Source organism: Phyllopteryx taeniolatus, chromosome 1 (assembly GCF_024500385.1).
Source record: "Phyllopteryx taeniolatus isolate TA_2022b chromosome 1, UOR_Ptae_1.2, whole genome shotgun sequence".
Lineage (NCBI taxonomy): Eukaryota > Metazoa > Chordata > Actinopteri > Syngnathiformes > Syngnathidae > Phyllopteryx > Phyllopteryx taeniolatus.
The window spans coordinates 20,963,558-20,983,191 of NC_084502.1; the positions used below are offsets into that span (position 1 = coordinate 20,963,558).

At 41.8% G+C, this 19,634-nt stretch overlaps 1 protein-coding gene across 2 annotated transcripts; it reads left to right on the top strand.

Moving 5' to 3' along the window:
• The first annotated feature begins 1,168 nt into the window (after nt 1-1,168).
• rhoab (ras homolog gene family, member Ab) lies at nt 1,169-19,217 on the top strand. Of its 2 annotated transcripts, XM_061780266.1 has the most exons (6): nt 1,226-1,322; nt 2,121-2,185; nt 8,800-8,957; nt 9,161-9,281; nt 10,067-10,197; nt 17,122-19,217. In XM_061780266.1, exons 3-6 carry the CDS (start codon nt 8,802-8,804, stop codon nt 17,293-17,295), a joined length of 582 nt encoding a protein of 193 aa, XP_061636250.1. In that variant the 5' UTR covers nt 1,226-1,322; nt 2,121-2,185; nt 8,800-8,801; the 3' UTR covers nt 17,296-19,217. The 2 variants fall into 2 exon arrangements, with proteins under 2 accessions (XP_061636243.1, XP_061636250.1); XM_061780259.1 differs by lacking the exon at nt 2,121-2,185 and having other exon boundaries at nt 1,169-1,322.
• Nucleotides 19,218-19,634: the final 417 nt, after the last annotated feature.

The following is a 19,634-nucleotide window of genomic DNA, read 5'->3' on the forward strand; positions in this document are numbered from 1 at the left end:
TGAGACCTTATATAGACAGGTGTGTGTCATTCCAAATGATGTTCAATCAACTTAATTTACCACAGGTGGACTACATTGAAGTTTTAGAAGCATCTCAAGGATGATCAGTGGAAATCAGATGCAACTAAGTTTAAGTTTGAGTGTCATAGCAATGGGTGTGAATGCTTGTGTACCTATATGTTTGAATGTTTACATTTTTTATAAATCTACACAAATGTCTGGAAATATGTTTTTACTTTGTCATTATGGGATATTTTAAGGGCGGCACGGTGGACGACTGATTAGAGCGTCAGCCTCACAGTTCTGAGGATCCTGGTTCAATCCCTGGCCCCGCCTGTGTGGAGTTTCCATGTTCTCCCCGTGCCTGCGTGGGTTTTCTCCAGGCACTCTGGTTTCCTCCCACATCCCAAAAACATGCATTAATTGGAGACTCTAAATTGCCCGTAGGTGTGAACGTGAGTGCGGATGGTTGTTTGTTTGTATGTGCCCTGCGATTGGCTGGCAACCAGTTCAGGGTGTACCCCGCCTCCTGCCCGATGACAGCTGGGATAGGCTCCAGCACACCCGCGACCCTAGTGAGGAGAAGCGGCTCAGAAAATGGATGGATGGATGGATATTTAAGTAGATTATTTTATTTTTTTAAAGAAAACTATACTCAAATCAGCTTTAGAATAAGTCTATAACATAGCAAAATGTGGAAAATGTGAAGGGGTGTGAATACTTTCGGGTGGCACTGTACAAGGAGAGATGTCGGAGTCGTTATGATAGTAGAATAAAATGCTAGGAAAAAAAGTATCCAAATGTTTTGTAAGTTCTCAAACTGTCCGTTAGGTGGGGCAGTTACCTCAAACTACAACTGTCACCAAGTTGGGGCTGGTTTAGAGCGTTCCATCCTGATAGGAAGTGTTAATAATGATTGATTAATTCAAATTTAAAAAACCATAACTTTGTAGTCGGCTTCGTCAATACAGCCGTACAGTATAATACATTTCACACACAAAATAGGATTTATTTCAATTCAGCACGTGTCCCCGTTCCATACATTATATCTGATATCAATGAATACATTGCGGCTGGAGGAAACGTTCATTTTCCCGGAGCAGTGTTGATGTGCGCGCGTCGTCGTGAACCTCGCTGACGTGCTCGCGCAGGTGTGGCTCTCGAGCTCGTGCCCGCCACCCCTTCCCTTCCCTTCCCCCTCCCAACCTTGGCCGCGCGCTCCCGTGAAGCATTGCATTGTAGAATACGGAGGGGCTGCTGCTGGCAGAAACGACGAGTGACTCTACTCCACTCTCTTCTTTAACAGTCTACACGAACCGCAGGTAAAATAAAATAAAACTTTCTGTACTTTCACGCGAATACGGAGCGATGTTCGTTGTGTATTCTTCGGCCTGGAAGCAGACAGAAGTATTGTTAAAGTTGCGCTAATCTAGCAAAGCTGACTCGGGTTAGCCGACGCTAGCTTCGTAAGCTTTTTTTCTTCTTCTTCTTTTTCTTCTCTCTCTCTCCTCTCCTCCACTCTGACGACCTCCATTGCTAAATGCCGGCTTCCGCACTTTCCGGACACTTGTGCTCGGGGGGGGAAGCTGCTCTAATTTGGATGTTGGAGCATCAGTGGTGTGAACAACGCAGCCAATCTCACAAGAGCAGTTTCACAAATACGATTTCCTGTCGTTTGCTATTTAAAATCGAAATGTTGACAGCCGGCCTAGATTGTCGAACCGGCTGTAGTGAAACAAAGAAGCTCTCTTCTCGACTTGGCCTCGGCTGAGCAGCCGACTGGTTGACTTTTCACTAAACCGGTTCATAATCAAACAGACCACAGCTAGGCATTATTTCGATCTCGTTTTTCTTACAATGTATTTTTTTCTTTGTATACCGATCCCGCCTTGTTTTTAAACGCCTTAAAGCGACGTCCTATATTTTGAATGTAACCCTTACATATTGGAATTTTCTGTCCTCCCGTGGTTGCCGTCAGTCATACGTCAAACGTGTGGTTTTATGTGGCTTTTCGCCTGGTGTTGAATTTGAATTGAGGCCGCCTGCACGTTCTTCCACTGCGGACACACTAGCCATCTGTTGCCTCTGTGATGACGCCATCTTTCTGGTGACCCACCCAGTGGCAGGCTGCTTTAAAAACACTGGTTTTGCTGGGAAGCTTTCGTTGGAAGGACTACTCTCTGTGGTAAGGGCTGCACTGTTACCTGTTTTTTTTCCTTTTTTTTTTTTTCTTTCTCACTGAGTACAAGTATGTGTATTTGTGTACTCGCTGATGCCAAGTACCAATACTTGATAATGCCATTACAACTTGCAGTTGTAATTAAATTGTTTTATTTTAATCAAAAATTGTTCAAAAACACCACTTTTTCTTGAACATGGTGTAGATTGCACTCAATTTAACAATATTCAAAGTTACTTGTCATTACTGACCTTTTAGCACCCAACTGCATGTTTTTCTAACAGTCTTGCCAGACATTTTGCATAAATGTAGCCTGTAACACAAGGCATTTCAGTTATGTGGAATTTGAGCAAATGGGGCACTATGTAAAAGGAGTACATAGATTAGAGATACAAGTTTGAATACGAATGCCATATTACTTCTGTGTTTTAACTACGAAATAAGTAAAATTAGATAAAATACTGCTTCTTGAGAATATCGCAAGGTATAAAAGCAAACTGTATTAGGACAACTGAAGTAATATTTTATCACAACAAGGCTTCTCTTTACTCGACATGCCGTTTCCGCCTCTGCTTCGTAGCGGGAGCGTCGCTGGTTGAAACGAGCGGTGCCAAGCCTAGGACTTGACTGGGCTCAATAAAATCAGTGCTCACACGACAGCCTCCCTCAAAACTTACTGGGCGGCCACCAGCCACCTCCATTGCCCTCCTAGCATAGCTCATCATCCATTTTGCAGAGCACAATTTGCAGTCGACTAACCAAGTGTTGTCATCTCTGTTTCGCATTAAGTAGCTCCAGACCTCTGACATGGTGAAGTGGCATCGGTGTGGTAATATCGAAGTATTTTTTGGAGTATGAGTACAGAGTAGACGCATTTGAAGCGATATTGGTATTGATGCATCCCTAATTATAATAAGTTTGTAGACTATTTAGATGTTAAATATGTCTGTCTGCTGAATGGGAAACTGACCAAATCACTGTGTGCGCAGTTATTTATGTTATAGATCAGTGCTCACCAAATGATGGATTGTACCACAAAGCTGTTTGAGTTGACCTAACAAGGGGAAAAAAAACTTTGTTTCCTACAATAATAAATTTATTTAACCGTCAAAACAAGAGCTGTGCTTTCCTACATTCGGAGTGCATAGAGATACTGTTTACAGATAGTATAATGTAGTGGCTTTTAACTTAATGTAATTGTCAAAAAAATATTGTACCGCAATTACCAGATTACTAGCAACCTTTTATTGCTCAGCGACTGTTTTTCTCAATGTCTTTATGTCTCAAAAGTATTCTCTGTCAATTGTCTGTCTGTTGTCATACTAGGGCAGCTCCAACTACCGGAGAGAAATTCTGTGTGTTTTTTTTGGACATACTTGGCAAAATAAAGATGATTCTGATTCTGATGGTGCTGCAAATATAACATGAGCATCTATTTTAGAGAAACGCATTGAAACGGGAGATTGAACTACTTAATTGCATAATGCTGAAAGCAGACATGTCACATAGATGTGTTTAGGAAATTAATCCTGTGAGGAAGTTAAAGATAGTAAGAGTAATTTAGATACAGGGGATGGTTAGTTTACGACAGAGTTCAATTCGCACCGCGGTGCGTAACCTGAATCTGTACACAAGTCAAAATGTGCTGTAATCTATTGCTAACGCAGTAGTTAAATCCTAATTACTGTAAATAGTTTTATGAAGAACACTTGGTTATAAATGACAAACAATCAAATGAAAAGCAGCATGGACGGTAGTAACTGAGCGTGCCTTCTTGTGCTGGCTGATGATGTTTTCTCACGCTGCTTGTTCATTGTGCACCATTCGTAACCTCAAAACCGCTTATCTCGGGACCACCGCAAACGGCAGACCCTATGTACAGGCATATCAAGCCTGTAACACAGTATTAGGATTGAATGATATGATGCCTCTAGATTATTTTCCCTCAAACATTTAGAAACATAGTTCCCTTGAGCAAGGCACCCATCCTCCCACAATGCTGGGGACTGCTCCAGTGTGTCACCATTGGTGACATAGTGGTCAATTAATTGAGCAAAATAAATGTTGTCTGTTGTGTGGAATTGATTGACTTTCCTTAATTTACCTCACTGATTAATGAAGTATATTGCTCAAGATTTGTGTCAGTTGAAGCAGGATTGAGTTGCACTGCTTATCTTTTTTATTTAGGTGTAAAATCAGTGCTTTAAACTTTTTGCAGAATGTACCACATAAAAAAATACTTTGCTCTCCAAGTACCTCCAAAATTGCCCATGAAAATACAAGTGTAGTAGCTCCAAATTAGGCAGTTTTGATTCCTAAAAAGTATATTATTGTAAGCCACTGTAACATTATGCACAATTTGATCTGTAAACTGCTCATCCAGGAGCGCACCAAGCTCGCACGAATAATGCGCTGGGGTGCCATTTTGTTGGAAAATTACATGCTGCATATTAGCTACAGCTGACAGTTCAGGGACACAAAATATGATGCATGTACGATCTCCCAACCCTTGAAGAACGTGTCAGAAACACGTGCTTCAGTGAGTCCTGAAATGTTGTCAGATGTTGGTCAGGCGTGTGTAAAAAGGTGGCTTGATTACTGCAAAAAAAGGTGGTGCACACGTCGAGGTATACCACTGACTTATGGATGAACATTCCAAATCAAAAATGGTACCACAAATATTCACAGTTAATGCCGGTTTTACCCTGTTAATTTCATCCACTTTGTTTCACTTAAATTTTAGAATACAAAACCAGGAGTGACTTGTAAAACACTGTATAACAATTGTACCAACATGTTGGAATAAAACAGTTTGAAAAGATTAAATGCAAAGGTATGTACATAAAAGTCAAATAAAATTGAAGTGTACTTAACAACAGTACTGTGCTGGATTTAAAAAAAATTAAATCAAATGTTCACGAGTCTGTAACATATCATGGATGAATGGATTCTATCGTGTACCACTAGAGAACATGCTACATGTATCTCACTTTGTGAGTCACTAGTCTAAAGAACAGAAGTCAGCGAGAGATGAGCTTTCCCTTCCCATTATGAATACAATCCAAAAAGTAACAATAGCAGAGCTGCCAAATGTTACGGAACATTTGTATTTTGTTACAGAAATCATTGAACGCTGAGTCGTTACCGCCGTAACACTAATTGTTCTGGATATGTTGGGGGGAGGGCAAGCCCACGTCTGACATTACCGGCCACCGTGACAAAAATTTCATAAATTAGTTTGATGAAATAAAAACTCTGTTTAAAAAAAAATTAGAGGAAAAAAGCTGCATGGTGCATGCTATTTTATTATTGATCCTTATTTTGGTCATTTTGATAAGGGCTCTGTGTTTAACCAGACTGCCTCGATGTAAGATGCATAACATCAGAAGTAAAAATGCTCAGCCAGCTAAACTCTCATTAAGCAGCGACCACAATTTGACTCACTGCCAGGTGCTGCTAAGGCTAAAGTCAATGTCCGCTGCTGCCAGGATGTTTCTCCATGCAGCTCTTTGCTAATTACAATGACCATCCGTCTGGAACGAAGCGGTGCGTTTTGGCAACCCGCATGCCCATCGCTCACCTGTTTAATTAACATGCAACTGTGAGCTTGGATGGCTCTTAACATGCTTCAAGACTAACAGATGCAAGGTCAGGTGGATCCCACCAAGTCAATTAACATGTTCCTTTTCATTGGTAATCATCAATTCCACCACCATCTTGCATGTTCCATTCTTGTACCGAAGAGATGGAAAGGCTAAAAGCTGCCTTTGTGTCAGCGCTTTCACACATTTTAACCTTGAACCTCTCTTCAATGTAATGGAATCAAATGACAGTGATAGCTCTATAACAAATTCAATTTAGGTGTCTGTAAATCAATGTCCTCATGTTCATGGGTTGATTTGATCTAATTTTCAAGTGAGCCAATGTTTTCAAAAGATAATGTGTTTTTTGTCGAGCAGAAGCGAGAATATATTAATTTGGGCTGCTTTTTTTGTCCTTGTGTTCAAAATATTTGTCCGTGCTCTATTTCCCCAAAATGTCATTTGTGATTGATGACACTGTTGGTTTGATAGTGACAGTGTTGTTATTTTCAGACAAAATTGTAGGTGCATTGTCGTGTGATGAAAAACATACTGCCTGAAGTGAAATCTACTTTTATTAACACCAATCAAACATTTGGAAAATAAGGTGTACCCTGTCTCACTCCCAATTTGTATGCGTCACTGGTGAAGAGCTGAAAGACCTCCGTAAAAGAGCTACTCCATGATGCTCACTTCTCTGTGTGCATTTAAGAGAATAGATATCCTTGATAATTGGCGACATGAGGTTGTGGACGAAGGAGCGACGAGGATTGTAGATGAGCTGCACGAGACGCACCCAATGTCTCTGAGCTCTCATTTTAAACCATTCAACCTTTTATTAGCAAGGTTGAAAATGAATTGGCTTTTCAATGCGGACCTGTGAATACTATTGCTTGGCTTTTCATCACATCACTCACGTCCACGGACGTGGCACGCAGTTGATCTGGAAATGCTTCCCGACCACTCATCAACCAAATTTTATGTAGCACCTTTCATACTCATGTAGCATCTTTGTGTATATTAAAACATTAAGCCTAACGTAGCAGACAGAATGCTCAGGAGTGATCATGTCAAATATTTACTGCAAGTTTCACAAGAGTGCTGTTCCTCTTAGAGGATATGTATATTCAGATGTACAGTATTTCAGGTGGCCTGAGGCTGGCGTCTGCCACGTTTTTGACAATATTGTTAATTGTGAGCGTCCTGCCTTTAGATGGTGATTATTAATCTCCTACAGAATGCACAGAGTATTTCCTGGAATGAACAAGCGCACCAGTCGTTTTTGGTCGACGTCAGCCTGGTTAGTTGGTTAAATGTTCCGAAACCTTATTAATTTCGCATTTGAATTTGACGTGTCTTTGCCAGCCCTGTGTAATTTGACCTGATTTTTCTTTTCCTTTTTTTTTTCTCTGTGAGGACTTTGCGCTTAGTTTAGATCCTTAAGTTGCTCCATATTCATTAATGATAGATTGAAGTCACTGTAGTAGAAGGAAATGACTTGAGTTCAGACGCAACAATCTCATGTTATGTTCATGGGGATTTTCCTGTTTTGTCGCCTTTCTTTATTGTCTCCTTTTTTTCCTGCTGGTGTTTTCCTGTTCTATTTTAACACACATTAATGAGTGATATCCACCTTCACCATGTTTTGTGGTGGGCCTGTGATCAATACTGATGTGGGCTTTTTAATCAGTGCTGAAGCAACCATTAGTGTCTGTAATGACTCGCCTTTCAGTACTAAGGTGGCATTTGTTGAAGGGGTGGGCAGATTGTTATCAAGACTTTAGCCTGTGGCTGGTCAAACATTGACCACAGACATGCCTCCAGGCTCCCACTGGCCCATTTTTGTCTTTTCTTTTTGTTCAAGTCATCGAGGGAATGCTCTAATATTTTTGACAGCATTGTCCTACTTAGATTATTCATCAACCAGGATGCTTGCAGGGTTTTGTAGGGAGTTTCACTCATGGTATTTTCTTTTTTAAACGGTATTTATGGGGGCGGCACGCCCATACTGCTCTCTAGTTTTGCTGCCAATGTATGTGGTTAGCACATCTGCCTCACAGTTCTGAGGACCGGGGTTCAAATCCTGGCCCTGCCTGTGTGGAGTTTGCATGTTCTCCCCGTGTCTGCGTGGGTTTTCTCCGGGCACTCCGGTGTCCTCCCACATCCCAAAAACATGCATAGTAGGTTGATTGAAGACTCTACATTGCCCATAAGTGTGAATGTGTGCGCAAATGGTTGTTTGTTTATGTGTGCCCTGCGATTGGCTGGCGACCAGTTCAGGGTATACCCCGCCTCTCGCCCGAAGATAGCTGGGATAGGCTCCAGCACGCCCGTGACCCTGGTGAGGATAAAGGTGTACAGAAAATGGGTGGATGGGTGGTATTTATGAGATTAGAATAGAATATCTAACTGATACAACAACCAGCCACAACATTGTGACACAAAAGCTGTATCAAATATTGTGGTTTTACGAGGGTAATAATGCTCTGTTTTGATTGCAACTGTCAGGGACGTATTAATTTAACATTTATTTTGATGATAGTTGGCAGTGTAGAACTGTACTGCACCATAATGATGTCTGTGTATATTAGTGTGGGTAAATCAACTATAATTACATGAGTGACTATGTTGCTATGATTTTTCTTAGACTGGGAGCAAGAAGGTAACTGGAGATTTCTATTGTGTTGATCAGATTATTTTGTTGGTGACAGGATTTTCTTCCATTGACTTTTGATAATTGTGATAGGTCAAGTTCCATAGAAAACAAAACATTTGCCGCCAAGATCCTCATTTTCCCCTTTGTGTACATGCTTGCGAAGTGCTATTTATTTATTTTGTTTTATTTTTATTATTTTTTTATTAATGTTGTGGTGCCACTCTTTCTTCCATACTGCTCTCTAGTTTTGCTGTCAATGTATTACAGTACACACCTTGAAGAAATTGCCTCACATTTCACATCAGATGTGATGTAATAATAGTAACACTTTAAGTAGCGTTTTAATTCATTGTTACTTGTTCCCGCCCCCCTCCTCTATCAAGGGATGGCAGCCATCCGTAAGAAGCTGGTGATAGTTGGGGATGGCGCATGTGGGAAGACTTGCCTTCTGATCGTCTTTAGCAAGGACCAGTTCCCGGAGGTGTACGTCCCCACTGTGTTTGAGAACTATGTGGCTGACATCGAAGTGGATAGCAAACAGGTAGGAGATCACACTCACTGATGTGGCATGGCACTATTGCATACTTTGTATCACATGGACAACTTCTGGTTTCAACTGTATAATTGTATTGTGATGCAGTCCCACATCAACTCTTCTATCATAAGCCTCATGTCTGGAAAATCAAAATCAAATCAAAATGAGCATTTTTAAATGTGTGTGTATACATACGGTGTATGTTGCAGGTGGAGTTGGCTCTGTGGGACACAGCTGGTCAGGAGGACTATGACAGGCTCAGACCACTCTCTTATCCAGACACTGATGTCATTCTAATGTGCTTTTCCATTGACAGCCCTGACAGCTTGGGTGAGTGTAAACAGTCACGCACAAAAAGAAATTTTCTAATACGCTCCTCCTGTCCAGCCATTTTGATTAGCAAAATAATACGTAATTTCTGGGACTACTGAGTTATCTTTTTTATATGCAATCATTAATAACATACATTAAATAACTGCAAGAACAAATGGCTGCTAGCTCAGTCACCAGCAGGCAGTCATCCTGCAAAATGGCACGCAATGCACTTCGATTAGGATAATGAAGAACTCTTTCCTCGTGTTATGGAAATTGGTTCATATAAAATGAGGTGATGAAAGCAGCAGATAATTTAAGTGTCATGCATAAACATGATTAAATGAGTGGACAATGTCAATTATGCTAGTAATAAAACAAAGGTAAAAGCTATGTGCTCTAGGAGAAGACCTGAGCCACTACATTCCTGCCTTTCTTGAACACTATATTTATGACAGACGTCTATGTTCACTTAAGCAATGGAAGCTTTTCTTTGCCGCCAGAAGCATGATCATCTTTTCATTCGCAAGCGGAAGAGTTGTGCCATGAAATGGCTTTTCACAAGCGATCCTGTGCAGTCTGTTATTTCTGGTTTTTGAGTGTACAGTATTTGCAAACAGCCAAAAATAAAGGTTTCACTGGTTGCTTGGTTGCACCCAAAACAAATATAAATGCAATCTTTTTCCTTTGTTTGGCTTAGTGATATCTGATATCTGGAAAACCTGGTTTCAAATATTCATGAAATGTATCTTGTCAACTGTGCATCTAACCGACAAATTATTTCATTCTGTTCCTTGAACCAGAAAACATTCCAGAGAAGTGGACACCCGAGGTGAAACATTTCTGTCCCAATGTTCCTATAATCCTGGTCGGAAACAAGAAAGACCTGCGCAATGATGAGCACACGCGTCGGGAGCTGGCTAAGATGAAGCAGGTACTTAATCTTGTTTCACATACCATAGAGTGAGCTAAAGATAGTCTAATTTGGAATGGGAAGGACTTTTTGGGAAAATACATCTTAAATGTTTTTTTTTTTTATTTCCCTCAAAATACATGTCATGAAGTCATCATATCACGCAAACCTCACTAGACCTAATTTTGGCCAGCACAAAAGGATAAGCTACCTGTGTTTTGCTTTTTCCATTGGCTTTTGGGGGATACTTTTTTTTTAAAAGACTGGTAAGGACAAAAAGAGATTTAAGTTAGTTGAAGCAAGCATCTCATTTAATGCCAATGAGATTAATGCCAGAAAAACTGGCGCCGTCCTTTTAGTCCTGTATTTCCCAGTGTTTCAGTGTCATCATAGTCAGGTCAGAAGGCACTACTCAAGTGTATAACTGAGCAGAAGTGTTTCCACGTGCTTCGTTGGAACAGTTTAGCGCCCTTACTGTTTTTATCTTGTAATTTTATTTTTTTCTCCTTTCCTGTTCGCTTGACTAGTTTTCTTTGAACAAAGGCTTTAAGCTACAAGGTACTTTTATTGTCAATTCTACAATATGCGTAGCACATACAGAGGATTGAAATTATGGTACTCAAGGGCCCACGGTGATAGAAAAAAATATTTAAAAAAATTATAAATAATAAACATCAGTATAAAGAATCTAAATAAAACTATGGTATATGCAGTATAAAAAGTATAAATTAAATGTGCAAATATCAAAGATTAGCAGACGTGCAAAATAGTCAAAGTCTGAGTACCAAGGCACAGAAAGAGATTTACAAATTAGAAGGCAGTGTGGGGAGGTGTGTGCATGTGCGTGGGGGGTCGGAGTTTATGGGGGCAGAGGACAAGAGAGTTAGAGGTGGTAGAGCGGGCAGAGAGTTCAGCTTCCTGACAGCCTGATGCATAAAACTGTCTTTAAGTCGACTGGTCCTGGCCCGCAATCTCCTGCCTGATGGTAGCAGACTGAAGAGGCTGTGAGATGGATGTATGACATCCCTCGCTATGCAGAGGGCTTTGCGGGTGAGGCGGGTGCTGTAAATGTCCTGCAGGACGGAAGGGAGGTTCCAACAATCTTGTCAGCTGCCCTCACTGTGCGATGGAGAGTCTTGCGGCAGGATGCGGTGCAGGCTCCGAACCACACAATGATGCAGCTGATAAGGATGCTCTCTATGGCCCCTCTGTAGAACGAGCACATGATGGGGGTCGGTGCTCTGGGTCTTCTCAGCTTCCGCAGTAAGTAGAGGTGCTGGTGAGCTTTCTTGGCCAGTAATGAGATGTTGCTGGTCCAGGAGAGGGCCTCAGTGGCGTGCACTCCCAGGAACTTGGTGCCGCACACCTTCTCCACCGCAGCACCATTGATGTTCAGGGGAGCATGCTGGGAGTGCACTCTACTGAAGTCCACAACAAACTCCTTAGTTTTCGCCACGTTCAGGGAGAGATTGTTGTCCGTGCACCACCTGGCCAGGCGGCTAACCTCATTTAAGAGTAGTCTGTCTCGTCCCCGTTGCTGATGAGACCCACCACAGTTTGTCGTCTCCAAACTTGATGAAGAGGTTGGAGTTGCGTATCGGAATTTTATTTTTAATTTTTTTTTTTTTAAAGTTTTGATCTTATTATGTAGCGCATTTGAGTCCAATTGTCTGAGCTATTTGACCAGAAAAGCACAGAGTAAAGACTCCCATGTTAGCTTCTACAGCTAGGTAGCCAGCCCCCAATTGGTTTGCTGCTATAAGCTTGTCAATTGTGATCCAGAGTGTTAGATACATGTTGTTTTCATGTTTTAATTTCGTGCTGCTGCATCCTGGCCGGGCCTGTGTCCTCCTCTTCCCACTCCCCGGGGCGCTCCGCCGTGGTCGTCGCCTCTCTCTCCCTCGAGCTGTGTGGGGTCCCCGGCCGACTTTGGGTTTGTGGTAGGGTGTCTGCACCTCCTGCCTTGGATGGGCCTGCCTTCTGGAAGGGCAGTGTCGGGCTGGGGAGGACACTCGGCCAGGTGTCCCGGCACTCCGGCCTGCTCTCTGGCCTGCAATGCCTTTCTCCTGCGGATTTTTAATGCACCACATACATTTGCACATCCTTTGGGGAGCTGGTTGGCCTGGGTGGGGGTGACTGTTACGGGTTATCATTGCCCTGTGACTGTCTCTCCTCACCCCCACCAGTCTCCCCAATTTTAATGTACTACACCCCACCCCATATGATCACAGAACAGGGATAATGGTTGCCAGTCGGGGACCTGGTATCCATAGAAGTAGGGTGGGTGGTGGGTTTTCCCATTTCTCTTGGCTTGACTCCTGGGGCCTGCGTCCCCCCTGGCAGTGGGGTGCATTGGTGAGTGGCGGGGGGCGGGCTATACATACATGCATGCAAGTCAGTCGCTGATGTCATAGGCTGTTTCTTACTCCTTGAACACTGGCAGCTAGATCCATACCACACATCCACCATCCACACACAGATGTAATTTCTGAATATTACTCCGCGGCGGACTAATATGCGCGCGCATCGGCCTGAGCTTCCATCTGTGCGCTCAGGACCTGTTTTGTTTGGATAAGTCACAGGAGTTGACGAGACCAGAAAAAACACTTCCGCTGCTTCTACTGTCAAGAAGTAACGGTACTTTTATTCCGTTACAATGATCTAAATGTCGCTCGTGACTTTTATCAATTATTGCTTGTTTATCAACTATTTCGTGCGTGAGACTACGACTTCGACTTCCGCATTGGCCACTGTTTGCGTCAATCCAATTTAAGCGCTAATGACGTTTAAGTCTAGTTCACCAATCAAACGACACAAGAAAGTCACATGACCTCACACATCATCTTCCATTGGGCTTCCCGGGCATAGGTATTAACATAGAGAAGCCAGCTCCGCTAATTGTCGTGCCTAAGTGGCCACCATGTTGGGAAAGTCGTCGTTACCATGAAGGCAACGGCGCGCTACTCGTGTTTACATTTAGACGAACAAAAACAACAGCTTTCATATATTGTAGTATTTGTCTGGTACTGTTTGCGCAAACGTGGATATTTCAGTTCACTTCTAACTTGAGAAAACACCGTGCAGTAAATTGCAGGTTTTGTTGTAGTTTTGACTACGCACACACACACACACACAGCAATATCAGAATGTGCACATTCACATTTTATATTGTAATTTTTTTTTATTGATGTTCATGCTGTGGTTAAAAAAATCAGAAGTTACTCTTTACTCAGTACTTTGAGTAATTATTTCACTGTGTACCTTTTACTCTTGAAACATTTTTTGGAGGACTACCTTTTACTTACACATTATTGTCAAGTAACAGTACTCTTAATTGAGTACGATGTTTGGCTACTCTACCCACCTCTGGAGCGGACATCCTCCATTGTTACTGTTATGTTTAAGCAACATTTTTTCCTCATCAGATCAGCCAGTGTCGTATTTGTTGCACTGGTCTTTTGTATTTTCACATTGAGGTGTTGCGGGTCGTGGCCCTGGTTGTAGTCCCAGCGGAACCGCGAAGCATATCGGTGACAAGAGTTGATCCACTAGTACATCTTGTATTAGTAAACGCAGCTCCAATTATCTACTTAGTTTCCGCATGTTAATGTTAACTGTATTAAGTGAAGGAGCGATGTTAGGGATTATGTCACAACACAGAATGAACGAACTTCAAATTCAGAAATGGACAATAAAAACCTCTAAAATATTGTACTTAATATTCTCCTGGAGGATGCATTTTTGATGAGCCTTTGAAGTTGGTAATAGTGAAAAATGAAGTAAAACAGACAATGATTTTAGTCAATTGTTTTCCAGAATGAGAGTGCTTAAGGAAGAGGATGCTATTCATGTGGCACAGCTTGAAGCAGGCAGTGGGTGCAGCTGGAGATGGGCCTGGCTCAAGTTGGAGGCTAGAGCAAAAAAAAAAAAAAAAAAGCAAAGAAATGAGGCAAATTTAATTTTAATCTTAAATTTGTTCATCACTTGTACTTGAGCGGTGTAAATAAGTTTTTCTGCGTGAAGAGAATTTTCTTAATTAAAAAAAAACATTTCTTAATGTACGCAACCCGGGGGGATCCCCCTCAGACCCCCCCCAACAATTGTTTTTTTAATCACCTTTTTCATGCCTTTGGTGTTTGCATGTCTGGCTATAGGCTTTAATTGCTTGTGCTGGGACCACTAATGACAACACAGGTCATACTAACTAGACTTCACACCGATCCGATCGATATCGGCCGATATTTAGAGTTTTATGCTGATCGGCTTTGTCATAATTCGCTGATCAATGACGTCATTGATCGGCGCCGCAAAAGACATTTACTCCACAACACCATCGTGCACAGTATATTTGAATCCAAAATGTAGTTTGTTTAGCTTTGTCGTACGGATGCGTATTGCATTCACTTGGATAAAAAAAAAAAAACTCAGGTTTTTCTGAGTAATGTTTTTGAGGGCTTTGTTTTTCTGGCTATTTTTTTGTTTTTCAGACAAATTTTTTTTCCATCTGTTTTTCTGACTATTTTTTTCTGTTTTTCTGACTAATTTTTTTCCACCTGTTTTTCTGACAAATTTTCGGGAAATTATCGGGACACATCAAACTCACGCGAGAACCCGCGAACTGCAGGTGACTTTTTGCGGACTCACTAATGGCGGATTACTGCTCGCACACCTTCAACCTGCTCATACACGTTTACCTTACCGGTTCAATTAAGGTGCCTGCGTAATGTCGACAAACTAATAACAATACCATCTATGTGACTCAAAGACAGGAGTATCTCCCAGTGTCTTAAACCCATATCAAAATAAAACTTGATCACACTGAGTAAGCCGGTCATGTTGATTACTACGGATTCCGCAAAGAGTCACTTGCAGTTCGCAGGTTCTCGCGTGAGTTCGATGTGTCCCGATAACTCAGAAAAACATTTGTCAGAAAAACAGGTTGTATTCCGATACCACTGCATCCCGTTTTTTACGGTCATTGGGCTTTATCTTGTCAACTCAAATGCGACCGGATACACTCGTTATGGTGGCGACGACAGCAAGAGTGGCTCCCGCCAACTGTATTATGAGAACAAACTGGGAAAAAACGTGTGTTGGTGGTCACCCCTGCTCAGGAGAGGACGTTCGTTTAAAGCTTGCTTGAGGTATGTTCACATACTTTTAATACGATACCGCTCGAAAGCAGGCAACAAAACGTTTATGTAACCTAACAAGCAAGTGCTAGCACTAACGGTTGTGCGTAAACATGCTGCCGTTCTGTCGAATCATGCTCTAAAGTTTCGGTGTGGGTGAAGTAATTTAATTACAGTAACTTAGCACCTATTATTTCTGTCATGTAATGTTGGTTTGACCTGACTGATTAGAATACATGACCTGACAGTGATTTCCAACCTTTTTGGAGCCAAGGAACATATTTTACAAATGAAAAATCTCACAGCACACCAACAAACAAAAATGTCACAAAAAGTGGATACATTAGTTACTGTATGTACTTCCCGCCATCTAATAGAAGACCATTCATTTGTTCTGTCTGTCACTATGCCTCACTGGCATAAATAGATGAACAAAGATACATTTATTGTAAATATAATTATTTGAGCAATTAAGTACACAAGTATATACAGTAAATGAACAGCTCATTTAAATAGACATATTGCTCCGTCTTGTGATCGGATCGGTGATTGGTTATCGCTTTTTTAAACTCGCTGATCGGCCCCCAAAATCCTGATTGTGCAAGGCCTAATACTAACATATCAACTCACAGGTTCTTACAGGTGTTTGTACACTAAAAAAAGAATCCCATCGCACCACTCGTCAATCGCACTGCCTTGCTCATTTCCCACATCCTGTCCTGCTCTTTTCTGTCCTCTTTTATCTTGCTCTCTCGGTTAGTTATTGCATATCCTCACCGGCTGCCGCTCCTCCCCCAATCCACAAATTAAGAACACGATTTGACATTTGTAATGTTACTTGTGCGCAAATGTCTAGACTGTCTAACTATTGTTCTGCTGTGGTTCGTACCCTATTCCCCTTGTCCACTCTGTCCCCTAAAATCCTTTTCTGTCCGGCTGCATTTTCAATAAATCCATCCATTTTTTGAGCCGCTTCTCCTCACTAGGGTCGCGGGCGTGCTGGAGCCTATCCCAGCTATCATCGGGCAGGAGACGGGGTACACCCTGAATTGTTTGCCAGCCAATCGCAGGGCACATACAAACAAACAACCATTCGCACTCACATTCACATCTACGGGCAATTTAGAGTTGTCAATCAACCTACCATGCATGTTTTTGGGATGTGGGAGGAAACTGGAGTGCCCGGAGAAAACCCACGCAGGGATGGGGAGAACATGCAAACTCCACACAGGCGGGGCCGGGGATTGGACCCCAGTCCTCAGAACTGTGAGGCAGGCGCTCTAACCAATCGTCCACCGTGCCGGCAGTTTCAATAAATATCAGAATAATTTAAAAATATGCAGAGGGAGTATTTCAAACTCCCGTGTTGCACAGCAAAACTGTTCCAGCACAAAAGGCATACAGCACCACCGTTCTGCATGGCTATGCAGCTGACCAGGACAGGTTAAAAAAAAATTGAAAAGGTAAAAAAATCCATACATCACATGGTGGATTTCATTTTACATTTTAAACGTGTGACAGTTCCTGTTAACAAATGAGATGCATGAGGTGCATCAGCAGTGCAATGTTTAGTACCACTCCTCGTTAACTGTGTTTAAAAGTTTTTTGGTTCTAATGTTTTTTTGCTTCCACTTGTATGACAGCTAATAGTGTGTGAATGATATTTAAACCATTCCCTATACATATAAATATTTTAAATAAATGACAATTTTGACTGTGGAACAAATTACTGCAACCATAGTTTATGTCAGTGGGAGACCTTGTTTTGAAATATTAGTAAGATTTGATATTGATTGTCTCTTTCATCCGACAGGAACCTGTTAAGTCTGAGGAGGGCAGGGAAATGGCCGGCCGCATTGCGGCGTTCGGCTACATGGAATGCTCTGCAAAGACCAAGGACGGTGTGCGGGAGGTGTTTGAAATGGCCACAAGGGCGGCACTGCAGGCTCGCCGTGGAAAGAAGAGCAATAAATGTGTACTGCTGTAACATGGCAGTTATTTTGGACTTTTTGCACCTGGCCTGTTGTACTTGTGGCCAAGGCGCGGGAGGGATGGAAGAATTAGTAGATGGCGGCTAAGCAGGAGGGAGGGCAGAAAAAGACTGCAGTTAATGACTACCGCTATAAAATGGCTGTTTGTCAGACTGAATGCACCCTGGGACTTTTGTTCGCGAAGCGTTGATGAAGAGAGATTGGATGTGGGCAAATACCGACATTTGTAAACCATCAGACTGTTAATTTGGTGGGAACACCAGCCCCCCCCCCCAGACTGAAAGTCATCAAGAGATCCTGGCCCTTGCTTAAAATTTAACCATCCGTGATCATTTGTGGTGGACGTTCCGCTTACTGTGACAAGTGAATTTGCCCTGTGATGAGGCTTTATGCACCAAGTTCCAATTGTCACTTGGATAAAATTTGGGTGTGTGTGTGGAATTGTGCTGACAATTCTAACACATGACAACATGAAGACCAGTGTCTGTAAACGTTTTTGTCCCGTGTGCATGTGCAGCCTCAAGCCAGGAGGTCTATCTGAGGTTAATCCTGTGTTTACAGACTCAGCCTGTACATGCACTGAGCTCTCACCTCACTGGCACTGATCTAATATTGTTGCAATTGACAGACCATTGTCCCCCAGTTGTTACCATTTTAAAGTACTTGTAGGTTGATTGAGGCAATTATTACTCTTAACACCCACCACCAACAACAAGTAATGATATCATGGGTCATAAAAATGACAAATATCACTAAAAGGGGTTCCAGTTGAAGCATTTTTGAGCCACCCAAACTCTTCTCGTCAGCTCCCCATTCCTCCACCACACTTTTGACTGCTGGTGCTGATCTTCTCCTGGTTGTAGACCAGGACAGAGAACAAGGAGAGGAAGGATTATGTTTACATGCACATCACCACTGATCTGTGGATCCTGGAGGAACACATTTTTATTGTATTTTACTTGGGGGCAGAAGTGTAGACTTATGAGACAGAATCTGAAGCTCATTTTACACAGCCTATTGAATCCAGGATTTCTAGGCCTTCCCATACGTCAGACCAGTCGTCGTTACAAAGCAATTGTCTGATTCCCACACCCGTTAAAGCTCAGATGCGGCTATTTTGCAGCCCTCTGTGTGAAAGAGGCTCCAAAAGGTTCCTGGGATCAACCACAAGCACATTTAAACAATTTAATGTGCCTTATCATTCAAGTGTTGGTACCTGCCAACCCCCCCAAAATTGCATGTAACCACCCAAATGACAGCCGTTTTGGGGAAACAACAAATAGTGTTCTTCAGCATTATTTTGCAAAATTCGATTTTACAACCTGATTAATTGCTTGCTTTTAATGGTATTTGATTAAAAATGCCAATGGTGGCCTGTCAGTTTTTGCTCAAATAATAGAACCCTCTAGTTCCTCTTCCTGGTCTACGGGGAGGGGTTTGCTCCAGACACCTCCTCTTGTATTGTTGTATTACACTTTTTTTCCTGCTTTAAAAAATGTTTTGTCTGTCAGGATTTAAAAAAAGAAAAGAAATTGAGGTAAAACGAGCGGACTGTCATTTTTGCTTGCTTTACCTGACCTTACTACTTGTGGTTAAAACCCTGTCAATCAGTCCCACCAAATGACATTGTTAGGCATTCGAGAGGCTGGATTATTGCTAATATGTTTGTTTTCAAACACACAAATAAAAATAAAGAAGAAAATTGCCTCCTAATGTACGAATCAGTTTTATTTCATATTTTAATGAATGTTTAAATCTTCACTTTTGGATGCTGAAGTCAGAACAGGTAAACCAAGCTGTATGCAATGTCTGTAAATATGAATTATGGGTTTGTTCATAATAGACTATACACATGCACAGGACTGGAAACTATTTGTAAACTAGCTTTCGTTTGTGTAATAAATTACTTTCTATGACACCCAGCTCTTGATGTTGTTCTGACTCGGATGCCCAGCGCTCCCAACAGTCAATCGATGCACACACGAAAGTGATGGATAAGAGGTTTTATGAAGCGGCAGGCTTATTGTTAATGTTCCCCCTGGACTCTGATTGAATACTAACTAAAGATGCGAAGAGTTTCACCAGAGGGAACGTATTTCTTTTGGATCAATTGAATAACTGTTAAGGAGGTGGCTTTGAAAATGTTGATGGGTTACTTCAATCTGAGACCTTTTTATTTTCCCACAGGCGGACCTTAATCCACCACATTCTCTGGTCACTATTCTTTCAGTACAAAAATTCAGAAATCTTATCAGTTGTCATGTGAGTCATTTTTAGCAAAAATATATTGATGTGATTATACTTTTTTTTTTCTGTTGTTAATGTAAAAGTTCAA

Excerpts from the sequence above, each read along its gene's own strand:
- rhoab (XM_061780259.1), top strand. The coding sequence starts at position 8,802 with ATGGCAGCCATCCGTAAGAAGCTGGTGATAGTTGGGGATGGCGCATGT. Across the intron at positions 8,958-9,160 it reads TCGAAGTGGATAGCAAACAG|GTGGAGTTGGCTCTGTGGGA; the intron begins GTAGGAGATCAC and ends TGTATGTTGCAG. Across the intron at positions 10,198-17,121 it reads AGCTGGCTAAGATGAAGCAG|GAACCTGTTAAGTCTGAGGA; the intron begins GTACTTAATCTT and ends TTCATCCGACAG.